General features: G+C 41.6%; 1 protein-coding gene across 11 annotated transcripts in view; it reads right to left on the reverse strand.

The window, feature by feature from the left end:
* The window catches only part of MAP4 (microtubule associated protein 4), a 134286-nt gene that overhangs the window by 35489 nt on the left and 82209 nt on the right, over positions 1-16588 (reverse strand). For 9 of the 11 annotated variants that reach the window (XM_029919004.1, XM_029919003.1, XM_029919006.1 and 6 more), the window contains 2 exons: positions 16204-16326; positions 10857-14225 (listed from right to left, as the gene is read on the reverse strand). In XM_029919004.1, the coding sequence (XP_029774864.1) occupies positions 10857-14225; positions 16204-16326 (3492 nt within the window). The remainder of the gene's footprint in view (positions 1-10856; positions 14226-16203; positions 16327-16588) is intronic. The other 2 variants (XM_029919014.1, XM_029919013.1) reach the window with 1 other exon arrangement.

Raw genomic sequence — 16588 nt, forward strand, 5'->3', positions numbered from 1 at the left:
TCCTCTATAAAAGGAGGGGGACCTTTAAGGTGCCTTCCAGTGTCACAGTTTTAACTCTTACGACTTGATGAAAGGGCTGAAATGTGCATCGAGGACTCACAGGTCTGTTGCTATGACCAGCTCAGAGTGATTTTAACTCAGGTCTCCTGTTGGGAGAGGCATGCCTCGGGGATGTATGTAGCTGCAAATCTGACGAGAGCAGCTGAGGGCTGCCATATTCTCAAGGGGCAGAGACAGCCTAGGTGAAGAACAAGCATGGACACTTGTTCCTCGGAGTCAAATGATTTTTAGTTCTAGCCAGCCTATCTAGAGCCTCCCACTGGTAGCAACAACAAACAAAACAAACAAAGCTACGGCAATAACTAGAGTTATAAGTCCCTGGTATCTTCAAATCCCACATATCTTGTCTCAACATCTCCATCTATAAATAGCAAACTGCAAACTGTGAGTCAGCCAAAGACCAGGAGCAGGAACCAGGAGAACGAAGCTGGCCAGTCACAAAGGAGCACATTTTCTAGACTGTGGTTCCTACTACACATCAGAAGTGTGGCCAGCCTGCAAGAAGAGACAATGATTTGGCATCTGGCTACTGTGCCAAGCAGAGGCCTCAGTGTTAGAGAGCTCAAGAGTCAAAGAGTTGAAGAGGGAATTAAAGGGGTCAGTAGCCAAGAAGTATAAGCCCAGACGGGAAGCCCAGAGTACAGGCAAGTGCTCAAGACATCATGTCAGCTAAATGCTTATGCCTGGTGTCACCTAGGGGTCTGGGTTTGAGTACAACGGGAGAACATAAGGCATAATATGGGACGCCCACAGAAGCCATCTCTTGTGTAGCTGTGAAGCAATAGAAGATAAAAAACACCTAACAAGGTAGCTAACATAATGTACCCACTAATGTTAGCTTAAAAAAAAATAACTAAGAAAATGCATTCATGTATGAAGTAGGTTTTACTGCTTCCAGCAGGGAATTTGATGTGAAATGATAAAGTATTTCCCTGGACTGGAGAATTACTGAATGAAGTCCCCTCTGATAAAGGTAGGCAGAAATAAACAAACCACCACCACCAAGAAACACCATACAAATCCTAATTTCAATAATACACAAGAGAAAAAGCACAGCTGATTCTCAAAATCTGAGGAATTGCCTAAAGAAAATAATATACCATTCTCCAAGTCTCTTTTAGGATAAGAATAATTTTATCCTATTTTGACATTTTTTAAATCATTTTTTTAAGTTTTAATTTGCATCACCAGTGCTCATCATGACACAGGCCCTCCTTAATCCCCATCATCTATTTCCCCCATCCCCCCAACCCCTCCCCTCTGGTAATCGTCAGTGTGTTCTCTGTGGTTAACAAACAGTCTTTCTTGGCTTGTCTCTCTCTTTTTCCCTTTGCTTGTTTGTTCTGTTTCTTAAATGGATAAGGATCATTTTATAACAATAGTACTGCAAGGACAATGACGTATGTGCAACAGGATAGAATCAGAACGCTGGAACTCCTCTAACTTAATCTTTTCAATTTACGTTAGAGCAAACGGGATCCAGAGGGGGGAAATGCAGTGGTGTGCCTAAAATCAAACGCTGAGCTAATGGAAAAGCCACGAGGAAGATACCTGGTCTTTGACTGCCAGTCTTCCCACACAACTGAACAAAATTTCATCTTAGTCACTGGATACCTCTCCTTTTCACTGTTTTTTGTTTGCTCAGTAAAGAAAAGTACTACAGACTTTAATTTACAATTGTAATTTACTTTTGTGGTTAATTCAAAGCTTCCAAAACTAATATACAACATGTTTAGAAGTGGTAAACATATATGTGTGTTTGGGGGACAAGCAAGTTTGAAATAAAGGAGAAAAAGAAGCAATTGTATCAGTTTTAGTGTCTACCTTAAGCCTTAATCATGGTCTTGTTTTAATTAGGCAAAAATGAGGAAAGTGTGAGCAACTTCTTCCTTAGTGATCTTTGGTTATTAGTTTCCATTCTGAGAGAACTGAAATTTACATTAATGCTTTTTCACAGCACCTCAACACTGTGCATTCCCCTTCAAGGTGCTCCTGCGTAGGCAGGCAGGTCCTGCTTCCATAGGAGAAAGTAGAGGTCTAGAGGCTTTCACACAAGAAGGGGGACAGAGCGGATTATAGTTTGATCACACTATTGCTTTTGTAACACATACCAAGTAAGAAATCACAGGGAACAAGAATTAATGGGTTTAAAGATTTCCAAATGAGGTGAATGCTATCTGGATCGTGAAAAATGGGGAAAATCTAGGACAGACTAATTAGTAAAAACTGAGGCACTCTGTGAGTGCTCTGGTCCAATTCAGAATGTAGACAGAGCTGCACTCAGGAATGCACGTTCCCGCACAGGAGACAGCTACAGCAAGGAACGCAATCTCCCTGGCCTCTGTGGTACTTTACCAGGTTGGTGGAAAAAAAACTCACATGATATCTTAGAAGGTTGAGCATGTCCAGGCAAAAAGAAAGCAAATCTACTTAAGAACCAGAAGATTTCAATTCTAGACTCAGCTGCCACTGGAATTCCTTCCCTCTCGGTTCCACTCCTACTCCTTCAAACTCACTTAAATGTCACCTCTGTGAAGTCTCCCAGACCACCATCCCCAAATCGACTCATTCATGTTTTTACAACATCATACTTGCTCACACTCTATTTGGAAGCTACATCATAGTCGTTAAGGTACTTATGTACCTTTCCTGGGAGCTACTGGAAGGCAAGGAAATGATGAGTCCATCTTTGCCATGGTGGTGCCCAGCAATCTGATACAGAGTAAGTAGGCTCTCAGAAAAGTTCTGCTTAGCGGAAGGATGAATGGATTCCTTGAATACAGACTCTATCATTTGGCTTGACTTTACCCTTCCCATCATTAAACTCATTCTAGAGAGGTTCCAATTTGGAGAGTCCTTCGGGTTAAAGTTTCACTCTGAGTCTAAGGAAAGTGCATAGATTTCCATGTATCTGGTCAGTAGGTAGTTTCTAAGGCTATTTATGAGACCATATAATGACATGTCTATCCTCCAAGGCTGCTGGCACAACTTGCAGGTCTCTGAAGGTCTCTGAAGGTCTCTGATCTCAGCAAATGTACCAGCAGATGTTTCTGTTTTTGTCTGTGCCTTCAGCTAGTACTCAACCTGTTCAGGGCCTTGGTTTTGATATGTTCCACAACTGGTTTCTCTGCATCCTTCCTATTCGTTACCAAGGCAACAAAGCTACTTTCCAGATTGACCAAATGTTCCCCGGTATTGTCTCCAGGAAACAATTTCTAATAAATTATCATTACAATGACAGTCAATAATTCTAATTTCAATGACTGATGATATTCTTTACTAATAAAACCTGAAGGTTACAAAGTTGCAATCTAAGTTTGTTACCTGAAAGAAAATGTTTGTGTTTCTATACAAACATATACACACAAAAACATTTCAAAGCCATATCCTACTGAATTTCAGAAGCGTTTCTTAGTATATATTTAACTCAAGAAAACTGTGATTCTTCCTAATTAAGTTTCAAAGATTGGGAAACAGACAGGATAAAAAAATTGAAACTAGCAATCTAATTTATGTGACTCCTGATAAGGGGACCCACAAAATGGAGGGCTAGCTCGTATCACAAATTTAGAGCCAAGTCAGCTTGTACTTTTGGTAAATGCCTCACTGTCAAGGACACCTAACATACCAATCAGACCCTCCAACTCAGCTTTAGTTAGCTCACCTTACCCTAGAAAACAAGACCTGTTCGTCTTACAATGAAATCCCCAACCTCCTACTCACTCCTACTATCATGCAGGCCCTCTTCCAATGCTCTACAAACTCACTCTTGCCCCGAATCCCTGGGGGAGAATGAACCTCTGCTTGTTATGTACTGTACCCCCCCAACCCCTGGATTGTTCTCCTTTGAATAAAGGACATCAAACTCCTTACTAAACTGGGTTATTTTTGTCATTTGACACCCTAAAACATTAAAATGTTTATAGATGAGAAGTACTCCAAGAAGTATGACTTGGAAATTTTAACACTTTGTTCTTTTAGCATAGTACTGACCCTCCCATGGCTTCAAGAAAGAAAAGAGAATCATCTAATTAAAATAGGTAAAAACCATCACTTCCAGCATAAAGTCTAATGTCTTCTGCTTATGGAGACAACAGACAAGTCCCACGAGCTTGTATTCTTTCTCTCACTCTCATCTCAAAATGTTTCACAGATCTCCCTGCTCCCCAAACTTGACTTATATGCCAGTCACTCCAATATGTTTCCTATTCCTCAAATATTCCAGGCATTTGAACTTCACTATGCCTTTACACAGTCTATCCCCTAGAATGTTTTACTTGACTTTGCTCTATAAACTCTTAGCTCACACTTGTATTATAAAGCGTCTCTCATTAGAGTAAAATTATGTTTGTGTGTTTATCTCCCAACTCTAGAATCCTTGAGGAGCAGAGAATGTGTCATTAATCTACCTACCCTTAGAATATGGGAGCAATGTTACCCGGTGCCTATTGAATGAATGAATGAACTAAATACTAAAAAGTCCAAATCATTTTGAGTGTCCACTATTCACAGAATAGGACATTTGTATGACACTTAGATTTTTCTTTAAACTTATACAAATTATCACTGCTAAACAGTTTAAAAACTACCAATTTCAATCTGCCGACAGCTAAGATGACCTGCATTAACATCTTAAGTTAAAAATAAGAGGTAAGGGATGGGGCGTCTGGGTGGCTCAGTTGGTTAAGGGTCTGACTTTGGCTCAGGTCATGATCTCATGGTTTCTGAGTTCGAGCCCCATGTTGGTCTCTGCGCTGACAGCTCAGAGCCTGGAGCCTGCTTCAAATCATCTGTCTCCCTCTCTCTCTTTGCCCCTCCCCTGCTTGCACTCTCTCTCTCTCTCTCTCAAAATAAATAAACACTAAAAAATTTTTTTTAATTAGGAAAATAAGAGGTAAGGGAAATAAAGGGAACATCTCTTTATTGTTCACTTCATATTTTACTTTATGTTATTATATTTATGTTATGTTATTATAATTAATATATAATATAAGATTTTATTTCTAAGTAATCTCTACACCCAATGGGGGCTCAAACTTACAACCCTATGACCAAGAGTTACATGCTCTAACTGAGCCAGGCAGGTGCACCTGTTCACTTCATATTTTAAAGAAACAGATATACCTGCAACACCAAAAATCAGACGCTAAATTGTTTATCATTTGTTTTCTGAATCCTCCAATACTATTGTCACCAGAGGGCAAAAGAAGTGTGAGGGGAAGAACCAACCTCACTAAAAAAAAAAAAAATTGTGTTTATTTTTGAGAGAGAGAGCAAGTGAGCAGGTGAGGAGTAGAAAGAGAAAGGGAGACATAGAATCTGAAGCAGGCTCCAAGCTCCAAGCTGTCAGCACAGAGCCCAAGGCAGGGTTCAAACTCATGAACCACAAGATCATAACTTGAGCCAAAGTCAGACCCTTACCCAACTGAACCACCCAGGCATCATACCAACCTCATTTTAAAATATAAAAATTAATATCTGCTGGACTCATTTCAAAGAATATTTACATGCACTGGGTCAAATGAGGCAAACATTAGCACAGATTCTTTGAGGGTTAAGAGAGTTTAAGACAGTGCTTAGCAAATAGTAAATTTCAAAAACAAAGTGGTTGCTTTTTGGGGCACCTGGGTGGCTCAGCAGGTTAAGAATCTGACTCTTGATTTTAGCTCAAGTCATGATCTCATTGGTTCATGGGATCGAGCCCTGCCTCAGGCTCTGCACTGACAGTGCAGACCCTGCTTGGAATGCTCTCTCTGTCTCTCTGCCCCTCCTCTGCTTGTGCTTGCTCTCTAAACAAACAAACAAACAAACATTTTAAAAAACGGTAGCTATTTTTGTTGTATGACATATACAATCTTCCACTACGTTTCTTTTACAAACAGCTATTTAAAAGAACAGAGAATGAGCAGGTAAATGGGAAGAAAGCAGTAAGGAACTACAGGAAGGGCACTATAGTTAAGAAGAGGTATTACCCAATAGATCCTTTTCCAGTTGTAAAATTGTAGCAAGCTTTAAGATTACAAATGGCTTTTTCATCTGCTGAGCATATTTTGTTTATGGAACTGTTAGGATTTGCGGTTTATAAATTACTTCAAGTTTCATGCCAAGAGAACTTCCCACCATGAACTGACATTCCCAGCTGTTGGAAGATGGGCTCAGGCAAACTAAAGAAAATAAAGCCAGAAAAAAGAGGCTAGGTTCTAACTATGGCAAAGAGGAGGGCCTGTCTACAGGGATCCGGGGGAACCATCGCACTCAGAGAACAACACGCCAAGTGCACAGTCACTCGCAACTATACCTGGCTGCCGGTGAAGCACCAGCATAGACTAGAGTCCGGTAGAGGGTCACCCTTTCAAACCTGCTCTTCCATTCACACAAAACTGTCCCAAAGAAAGTCGTTTTCTGCCAAGGTAAGCTCAGATTTCCTGAAGTATCACAATCCTCCCTGCCTAGAACATGCAGAATATGTGAAGAAACCTTCTGGTAAAGTTTCCCTAACCTTGAGAGTGGCATCAAAAGATAAAAGGAGAGGAAACACAAAGCCAGAGAGATGATAGCAGTATATTCACTCTCCCTACTTCCAAAGAAGGTTAAGACTAGAAAAAGATAATTCATTTATAATTTTTACTATGTCATTAGACATCATATGTATGTAAAACTCAATACTACGTGTTAGGGAAAACACAGGAATAAATCAGACATTGACTCTGCCTGGAGAATAAAATGCTCGATAGAGTCAAAAGACCTAGATCCCAACCCCTCTGATTCAAAATTTATGTCCTCATGATGTGTTTTCACTTCTCATCCTTAAGAAAGTACTTAGTGCTTAGACATTAAGATAAGAAAATAGAATGACTGCCAACCTTCACCTTTTTCTTTTTAAGAACCCAAAACTTCTGGAAGGTTCCCCTGAGAAAAGAATGAGGAAAGGACAGGCTCTAGAGTCAGAAACTCTTAGATTTAAATCCTGCCTCTGCCACTATACTATCTGCATGACCTTAATGTGGAGAGGTTCCATGTTTCTCATCTGTAAAATGGAGAGAATCTACATAGTATTGGTGTGTGTGTATGTGTATGTCTACTTACTGATCTACCTACCTATAGATAACTAGGCACATGATATTAACAGATGGTATTTACTACTTATCACTGGCAATCCGGGGGTGGGCAGTTAACGCGAATGATCTAAAGTGAAAAACAAAGAAAAAAATGTAATAAGGCCAGGCCTACAACTAGTCGTGAATGAAACATCAGAGCCTACACGGACCAGTGGTGGTTGGGTATGAGGGGCTACCCTGCTATCCTGACCTGTCCCCTATCACAAATCACTATACTCTCTGTTCTACTCAGTTTCCTGCCTCAGACCCCAGACTTACTTGAAGCTCTGTATCTGCACACTCTCCTGCTCTCTGGACATCTTAGAATGAGCCTTATGAAGGGCACCGAGGAGGCTCATTTGGTTGAGTTAGTTAAACGTCTGAGTCTTCATTTTGGTTCAGGTCATGATCTCGTGGTTCATGGGATCAAGTCCTGCATCAGATCCTATACTGACAGCATGAAGCCTGCTTCAGATTCTCTCTCTGTCCCTTACCCTCTTGCATGCTCTCTCTCTCTCTCTTTTGCTCACAAAGTAAATAAACAAACATTAAAAAAAAATAGGGCTTACTAGAAATATGTAAGATCTGTATGAAGTAAACATCAGAATACCAGTGATGGACAAGGACATGTAAACCTGAATACACGAAGTTACTGAACATGGCATATTACTGTGTTATTGGATAGAAAAGCTCACCATACAAGACAACTCTCCCCCCTGATAACTGATATATTTAGTGTGATTCAAAGAAAAACACTTACTGGATTTTTGTTTTGTTTTGGTTTTACAAAACTATACAAGTCAGTTCTCAAATTTCTGTGTAGCAATTAACAAGCAAGGAGAGTCAGGAAAACTCTAAGAAACAGTAACAGGGTGAAGAGTGGGACTGGCCTAGACCTATTAGATATGAAAACATACTATGAAATATAAAAATATACTTTTCAATGAGGAGGCCAATGGATCAGAAAAGAAAATCCAGAAATAGACCAAATATATACAGGAATTTCGAGGATGACAAAGGCAGCACCTCAGCAGGAGACAGATAAAGACACATGTTGGTAGTAACCGATTAATCCTACATCACATCTCAAAAACACACACACACACACACACACACACAGAGAGCAATTCTAGATTGATCAGAGATTCAAAATTGAAGAATTAAAAATAGAAAATTGTTTTTAAAATCTGAGTAGGGATGGCTTTTATAAACTTGATAATACACAAGGAAGCTTCTAAATACGTAACACTCAAAATAAATCCATGCCAATAAGTAATTGTTCACCTATCAGATCAGCACACATAATAAAAAATGGGCCCTAGTGGAGAAAGGCCAGAGGAGCAGGTACTGGTGTATGCTGAGTGTGAGGACGTCCCTGTGGCCCTGAGGGGGACAATGTGGCAACACCTGTCAAAATTACTAATACATATCTTCAAATCAGAGAGTCTACTCCAGAGCTCCCTTTCATTACCAGATGTACTTGCACAAGTATGACATTCTGTATATATAGGGACAGTCTATACACGTTGTTTCTTATAGAGAAAAACTAAGAGGGGCCCCTGAGTGGCTCAGTCAGTTAAGTGTCCAACTCTTGATTTTGGCTCAGGTCATGATCTCACAGTTTATTGAGTCTGAGCCCCACATTGGGCTCTGTGCTGACAGCGCGGAGCCTGCTTAGGATTCTCTCTCCCCCTCTCTCACAAACAAACTTTAAAATGAAAAGAAAAGAACACCTAGGAAACACTTAAATGTCTATCAATAAAGAAGTGATAAAATACATTAGGGTATATCCACATAATGCAATACTATGCAGCTGTTAAATAAGAATGAGGCCCCCTTCATTGTACTGATTTATAAAGATCTTTACAATAACTATTAAGTTTACAAACCAAGACATGCATTAATATGTATTATATGTCTCATCTGCATAAAATCTGCAAATATATGTGCCATTGCTTCTTTATGCATAAATTTTTCTCTGGAAGAATGTATAAGACACTGTTAACACTGGGTGCCTCTGGAGAGGGAAACTTGAATGGAGGTTGATGGAGGGAGGCAGACTTACATTTTGTACCATGGGAATGTACTAACATTCAAAAATTAGTAAAAAAAATTATCTATTAAAAAAAGTATAGATTGTCCTTAGGGAAAAGGTGTGACTGAATTATAGTAGAAACACCAAATTTTGCCTGAAATCCACCATCCTCTCCTCAGCCCCTCTGTAAGGCCACCCCTAACACACAGGCTCTGAGCCTGGCCTGGCCAAGGCAGGGCCCTGACAGTTCTCAAACTTCTGCTTTGCCTGCTCAAGAATCGAAACAAATCCTCTTGTTACATTTCTTTAGAAATATGGAGCAAAAAGAAATGGCTAGAGTTCAGAAAAATGTTACCGTCAAAACCGAAGAAAGAGTCTACAAACTCTAGACAAACTCTAGTAAAGAACTGGAAGTGCTAATGAAGGCTGGAAAGCCCTCTACATACGACTTCATTTCCTGCTTTGGTAATAGGGGAGCTAACAGAAGAAACCTAGGAACAGAAAAGACGAGAATGTCTTACACAGATAATGACCTTTAAGATTCTCTACTCACACAGCATGTGTTCCTTACCAGGTACAAATCCATGCAAAGCACAAGCTTGACCTCAAACAACAAGTCCACACCATGCAGCACGTCATCCCCCGATGGAGCCTCTCCAAAACCCTAATGCCAACTGGTGTTTTTTTTTTAAATTTCTGGAGTTAGTAGCTGCATCATGCAAGGTGGGAAACAGTATCACCAGTAGGCTGAAAAACCTCAAAGGCCAGGAAATGTTTTTTTTAAGGTTAGGCTCAGGGAAGCCATGATTAGATGTATACTTTTCAGGGGGAAAAAAAGAAAAGAAAAGAAAACATTTCTAAATCTCAAAGGAATCCTCTTGCTCAATCTCATTCCAATAACTTGACCAATGAGATCCAAAAAGGGAAAAATTATGAGGACTCCCACACTGGCAAGTTTTACAGAGTTGTCCATGGATGTAGACTAGGTTTCATGAACAACGACAATGCCCCAAACTGCCCAACATGTGTCTGGAGCCAATGGCTGTGAGCATGGAAATGGTAAAAGGTGTGGTGCATCACTGAGAGATCATTCATTCCCCACTACTCAGAAACTCCAAGTCTGTGCCTACCAATGCTGGTCCTCATACAGGGAAGACCATTTTCACCGGCTCCAAAAGCAATTTGGATATTTAGTCCCACCAGCACAAGCTACAAATATATACTGACAAAAAAAAAAAAATCCCACGCATACAGCTGAACTTGAAATGTTTTCTTTCCTCTTGTGAATCCTCATACAAAATAATGATTAAATCTGGCTGTAAGCTTACACACAGGAGGCAAAAAACCTTTTTTTAAATGAAGAATAGTGGATGGTGATAGGTTTTCTGCTAAACAATTTATTGTTTGAAATTCTTTCTCTAAAGCTCAAGGTTCAGTGCTGGGTAAAAGGCATGCAACCAAGTCACCAGCCTCCTCAAGCTGGACACAAGGCATGCCCTGGCTGCAGAAAACACGTCATTAGCAGTTACACATTTTCATGCCAACAAACCAATGATTAACAAGGATGATTAGAGTCTGGATGGAACTGAAGCACGAGCTCTGTGCCTTTTGGATGCTGACTCAAAAGCCACAAGCACACACATCGCCCCATGGCAGGGTCATACCGCTGGACTTCAGTTGCTTGGCTCTGTCTCGTTCCTGGACTGCAGACTTTGGCAAAAGTGGAGTCAGGCCTCGGGACTTGGTAGGTCTCATGTAGCCTTTCATCGGTTCTGCCACTCTACCTTTATCTTCCTTCTTCCCTTCTCCTGGTGCCTTGGGTTCAGACTTTTCAGTCACTGTGTCAGGTGCCTCCAAGATCTTATCTTTGGGCTCTGGGAGCCCAAGATCCTCAGAAGCAGTCACTACTAACTGATCTACCACCTGCAATGGGGTAGCCGCAGCTTTGTCATCCAAGGAATTGGACTGGAATTCTGGTGTTGCCAAGGAAATCAAATCTGATTCAGTGATTTGAGAAGTCAGGCTAACTTCTTCCACTTTGTTTTTTTCACTTTTAGGAGGCAAAAGAGCCCTATCTGCCTCCTTATTCAAACCATCTGGGTCCTTGGAATTGCTACTGTCAGCATTTTGGTCCTCACACAAATTGGGCTTTTGTGCTTTGATTCCCAATAAGTCAGGGATTTGAACTGGAGCAGCACCTTCCTCAGACTCTTCCCTTTTGGTAACTGGGTGTACTGGAAAATTATTCCTATCTGCACACATTTCTAGGACTCTGACCTCACCTGTTAGGCTTTGGTCTTCTCTTGGCACTCCAGGAAGAAGGTGTTCTTTTGCGAGCTCAGTCATTTTTTCTACTGAATGCTTAGATACACCACTGGGCCCTGACTCAGATTCTCCTATCACATGTCTTCCCTCTATCCCTGCTTCAGTTTTCATGGGATCAGCAAGCTCACCTTTATTCTTAAGACACCTTTCTCCCTGACTGTTAACGGTTTCTGTGGCTGCTGTAGAAGTTAGGGTAACTCTTCCTCCCATGCTTGTAGAAGGCATAACAGCCGAGGGGCCCTTGGGTCTTTCTTGATCTGGGACTCCATCTTTGCTGCAGTTATTCACCACTAATGATTTGGATATCTGGGCCAGAGTGGTCTCTTGCCCACTTTCTGCCAAGCTCTTTGGAAAAGAAACACCCTCCTTTACTACTTGAGAAGCAGGAGTGGGCGGTCCTTCACAGGCTGCTGACTCTCGAGCCTCTGGAGGGGCTGACTTATTCATTAGCCCTGGTGGTGTTCTGGGGCAGGTAAATGTAATATTTCTATTTTCGTCCACATAGCCCATTCCTTCAATTCTGTGGTCCCCTGTGGTTTCCATGGGAACATGTATTTTTGTTGCATCTATCTTATTCTCCAGAAGATGCTTCTCAGGAAAACTATTTTTAACCTTTTTACTTTTTCCATCATTGCTCCTTTTATTTGGTTTGTCAGCCACTGCAGTGTGTCCCCTGGCTGCATCTGTCTTATTCTCCTCAGACAGTACTGAAGGAACAAATCCTGCCCCCTGGATTTGGTCTTGGCAGCTCACATCTGTCACCTTGGTAGCTGGTTCAATAACAGCAGAGTCCCTGACTGTGTTTGTTTTGTTCCCACCAAGAGTCCCAAGCTCAAAAGAATTAACCTCAACATTTCTCCCCTTACGGTCACCTACTTCCACTGTGGGAATAGCTAATGCTTGTGAGAACAGAGGATCATGGGTTAAGGGGAAAGGGAGTCCTAAATCCTTGTTCTGATGAGGAGTGCTACCAGCATCTCTATCTTTCCCTTCAAAAGGTAGGCTGGGGATTTCTTCCTTGCTCTCCATTAGAGCAGGTTGTGTGGGATAATTATTTTTGAACTTTTTGGGTTTGCCCTCACCACTCTTTTTTTTAGGCTTTTCATAAATCCAGGGAGCTGCAGCTGCCTCACTATCTATCCAAGGACACTTTCCTTCCTTGCTCTGGTTACTGACACCCATATCTACGGCTGCAGCTCCTTGTTCTGCTCTAGCACCGGAAGTCTGAGTCATGCCTGACCCGTTTCCCAAATGAACTAATGTTTGCAAGGTGCTTGCCCCTTTAGGGTCAGCTGTCTCCATAGGCTTCCCCATCACCACTGCCTCAGGGAGATCCGCTGTGGTCCCTGGTCGCTGTGAAGAACCCAGCTCCTCACCCTTTTGCCCAGCAGTCATTCTTTCAGTTCTAGGGGTTGACTCGCTTGGTGCAAGGAAAGCTGGGCCATCCTTCCAGCTCTCCAGAAGAAATTGTGGCTCAGATCTTGCTCTACCCTTCCCAGAACTGGCTCTCACCTTCCCAGAACCTGCCCTTCCCTTCCTGCTTCTGCCGTCCCCTGCCATTCTCTGAGACGGCTCATTCCCTAGCTCAGGCACCTGAACTAACACCTCGTCCTGCAGCTGCTTGGAAGCTGAGATGCTCATCTCTTGTTTTTGCTTGGGAAAAGCTTCCTTTGTTAGTTCTTTAATCTCTTCAGCTCCTTCAGAAAACTCTTTCTGTCTGTCTTTCTGCAATTCAGTCACCTTACTTTCGTCATTACCTTCTTTTAGACTACTTCCTAATGAGGTACCAGTTGGGGAAGTGGGAACCAGATTAGGCAGTACTTTTCCTGCTATGGGTTTGGAACCCCCACCCACAGCCTCTTGGTCCAAGACAGGAGAGCAACTCTCTTTGGGTCTGATCTCCAAAGGAATTTCTACTCTGTGTACAGAACCTTCTGTCAGGGGTCCTTTCAGATCAGGTGAGCCTACTACTGTCTGGTTTTTATCCACAGGGGTCTTTGGATGGGGTGCAGGCTGTGATTTGCGTTCATCTTGCTGCAGTGATTTCTGGTCCTGGCCCAGTGGTACTGACTTGTTACCTTTGACCTCTGCTTCTATTCTTGGCTTGGGCTGAGAACTTCCTGCAGTCTTGGGGGGTTCCTCCAAGGGACACAAAGGAACACTGAGACTTTCTGAGATTATGTTGTCAGCTACCAGTTTGGCAGCCGTGGTCTCCATTTCATACTCCTTTTTTAAGGTTTCTCTGGAGGCTGGTCCACCTTCCATGCCCATAGTGGTAGATAAGCTGGGGAGAACGCCTGACTTTTGTGGGTCAGCTGCAAAGGGATGACCTTTATGGTCATATACACTGTCATCATCCCAAGGTCCCCCAGCCCGGGGTTGAGAATATCTCTTTTGCTTTGGTTTCTTCTTTTTTTTCTTCATCATCATTGGTGGGCTTTCTATATCCCAGGCTTCCCTGCCAAAATCTCTCTTGGGTTCAAGGAAGCCAACATGAACAGTTTTCCTTTGGATCCCAGGCTCACCACAAGGAGATGGACCAGAGACCCAACCCAGCTCAGACAGAGAGCAGGGTCCCGGCCCAGGATCAAGAGTCTTCCGTGGAGAAGAGACTCCCAGCAGCTCAGGAGGGACCCTGGCAGGCCTGGGCCGAGCGGACCTGCGGTCACTGGGTCTGCACACTTGTTTGCCTTGTGTGGGAGCGGTACCTGCAATACATGAAGTTGGCCAAAATTCCAAACAGAAAACTCCTTGTTATTGTTTCTTAAAAAAAAAAAAAAAAAGTCCATTTACTGATTCAGTTAAGTCTATTTTCACCAACCCACAGTTAGGAAAACAGTTTTTTCTAAAACATTTCTCACCCTCAGCTGAGATTAGCAAATACTCAACAAAGATCATCATCCCAGGCAAAGAAAAAAAAAATTCAGAGATCTTTTAACCTTCTATAATAAGTACTGCCTGTAAATCTTATCAGACACTTATTTATATCTGTCATTATTTCTAAAAGATAACATAATTCCCAATTCTGCAACAAGAATCCTATCTCTGGTGACATTTGTTAATTAACTGAATGAAACACATATGATTTTGACAGAATTTATAATTCTAAGAGTCTGTCACCAATATTATACTAATTACTTGTCAAGCTAACCAAATCGACTCTGGGAAACAGACCAGAAGGCCAGACTTATGCTTCTTGGGCAGGAGAGGGGGCGGGAGGTGGTGGGAGGCGTTGTGAGGGGAGGAGGAAGAAGATAAAAGATCCTGAATTAGTATTTTGGCCAAAGAAAAATCCTCATCATTCCAGATCCAAAGCCTTCTACTTTGAAAGACAAATGTGTTAGATTTCAATGTTCTATTCCTAAATGTACTTCCTGAAAGAGAAAGATATACATAATGTCCAATAGGATTAAATTAAAACAATGAAGATAAGCACCCTTGGAAAAGTTTCAGGAAATCAACTAGTCCAACCTCCTGTCTCTAAGTCGATGCAGTATGGATTCCAGACCCTGGGAAGAGCCCCACTTAGAGCAGGTCTGGGGGACAACTCTTGTCAAGTCAACCCAATGAAATGACTTCAGAGACACGAAAATATACTTAAATTGCACTTTTGCTCTTTTTTACCTTCCAAAGTCCTCCAAACCTTACCTTTTATTTAACACCTCAGGTTAATTACTGTTTCTCTCAAAAACATGCAAGGCTTTAGTACCCACAACATCTGTAGCCTTTAATTTGGCAATTAACCAGCAGCTATTTGGTGCTATCTTACTCAATTATTATATAAAACTCTGGTTTCAGAGTTCGTGCCTGGAAACTTTCCTTACCATCCAGGGTATGATATAACAACACAAGGGCAAGGACTCAGACTTAAATATTTATGTGCCTTACCATGGCGTATTTTGTGCGCAATAAGGACTCGATAAATCTTTATTCAAATGTTGAGTCACTAAAACATTTTAAAAAATCAAACTTTATTTAGCTCCTTCTTGGGGCTAGACAGTATGCAAGCACTAGACATTCTCAGTGAAATAAGTTAAGGTCCCTGCCATCATGCCCACCTTCTAATCAGAGTCACAGAAAAGTAAGCAGAGAATAACTGAAGTTGATAATCATATACACATCCACTTGGCTTACATCAAAAACCTGTAATCTTAAAGTTTGCCAAATGATCAAACTCTTGGAGCAATGCCTCTCAAAGTTTAGTGTACATAAGAATTATCTGGAGAACCTGTTAAAATGCATATTATGATTCTGAAGGTCTGAGGTGGAATCCAAGATTATACATTTCTAACAGGCTCCCAAGCAATGCAGATGCTCCTGGGCCATGACTAACCAGCAAGGGCTTACTAGTAAAGGTTTATAGAACATCTGACCAAAGCATTCTTCTTACAGCTGAATAAAGAGAGACACAGGAAAGTTAAATAACCTGCCCAAGATTACACAATATAGCACAGTGAAGTGCTGAACTGGGTTAAAATTTAGGTGCCCTGAGTTGAGGTAGAGTTAATTTAAAAATATTTAAGATTTTCTTTCTGCCTAAACAAGACCATATCTGCCTAAGACAGAGGACAGACTTCCTAAACAATACTACTGAGCGCCACAAACGAGGGACAACACCCACCATCACCAACCCATCGCTCCCACTTAAAGTGGTTTCAAAGAGTCCACTTTATTATCCTAACTTACCTGAGCTCTCTGAAGACACTTCAGAAGGCTGACTATTGAAAGGTGTCTTTTCTTCTTGTTTCTTTAACACAGAATCCTCATCTGTTGGCATGCTGTACTTTTGGCCCATGGCTGTAACTGGTTCTGGATTTAACAGTAAAAACCACAGAAGTTTAGAGCAGCATGATTTTAGCTACCTTTCCACCTTTCAGAAACTGGAATCAGGAACGGTTCTTGAGCAATGAGGGATGCTCCTCAGAGAGCAGCAGAGAAACGGAGTGGCAGCTCGAGTGTGCAATTGGGAAAGTTTTGTTTTGTTTTAAACAGGAAAAAGAACAGATATTTGTCTGCTGAAGAGAAAGAGCCAATGGAGATGGACAAAGATGGTGAGGCGCAAGGAAGGAAA

Source organism: Suricata suricatta, chromosome 12 (assembly GCF_006229205.1).
Source record: "Suricata suricatta isolate VVHF042 chromosome 12, meerkat_22Aug2017_6uvM2_HiC, whole genome shotgun sequence".
Classification (NCBI taxonomy): Eukaryota; Metazoa; Chordata; class Mammalia; order Carnivora; family Herpestidae; genus Suricata; species Suricata suricatta.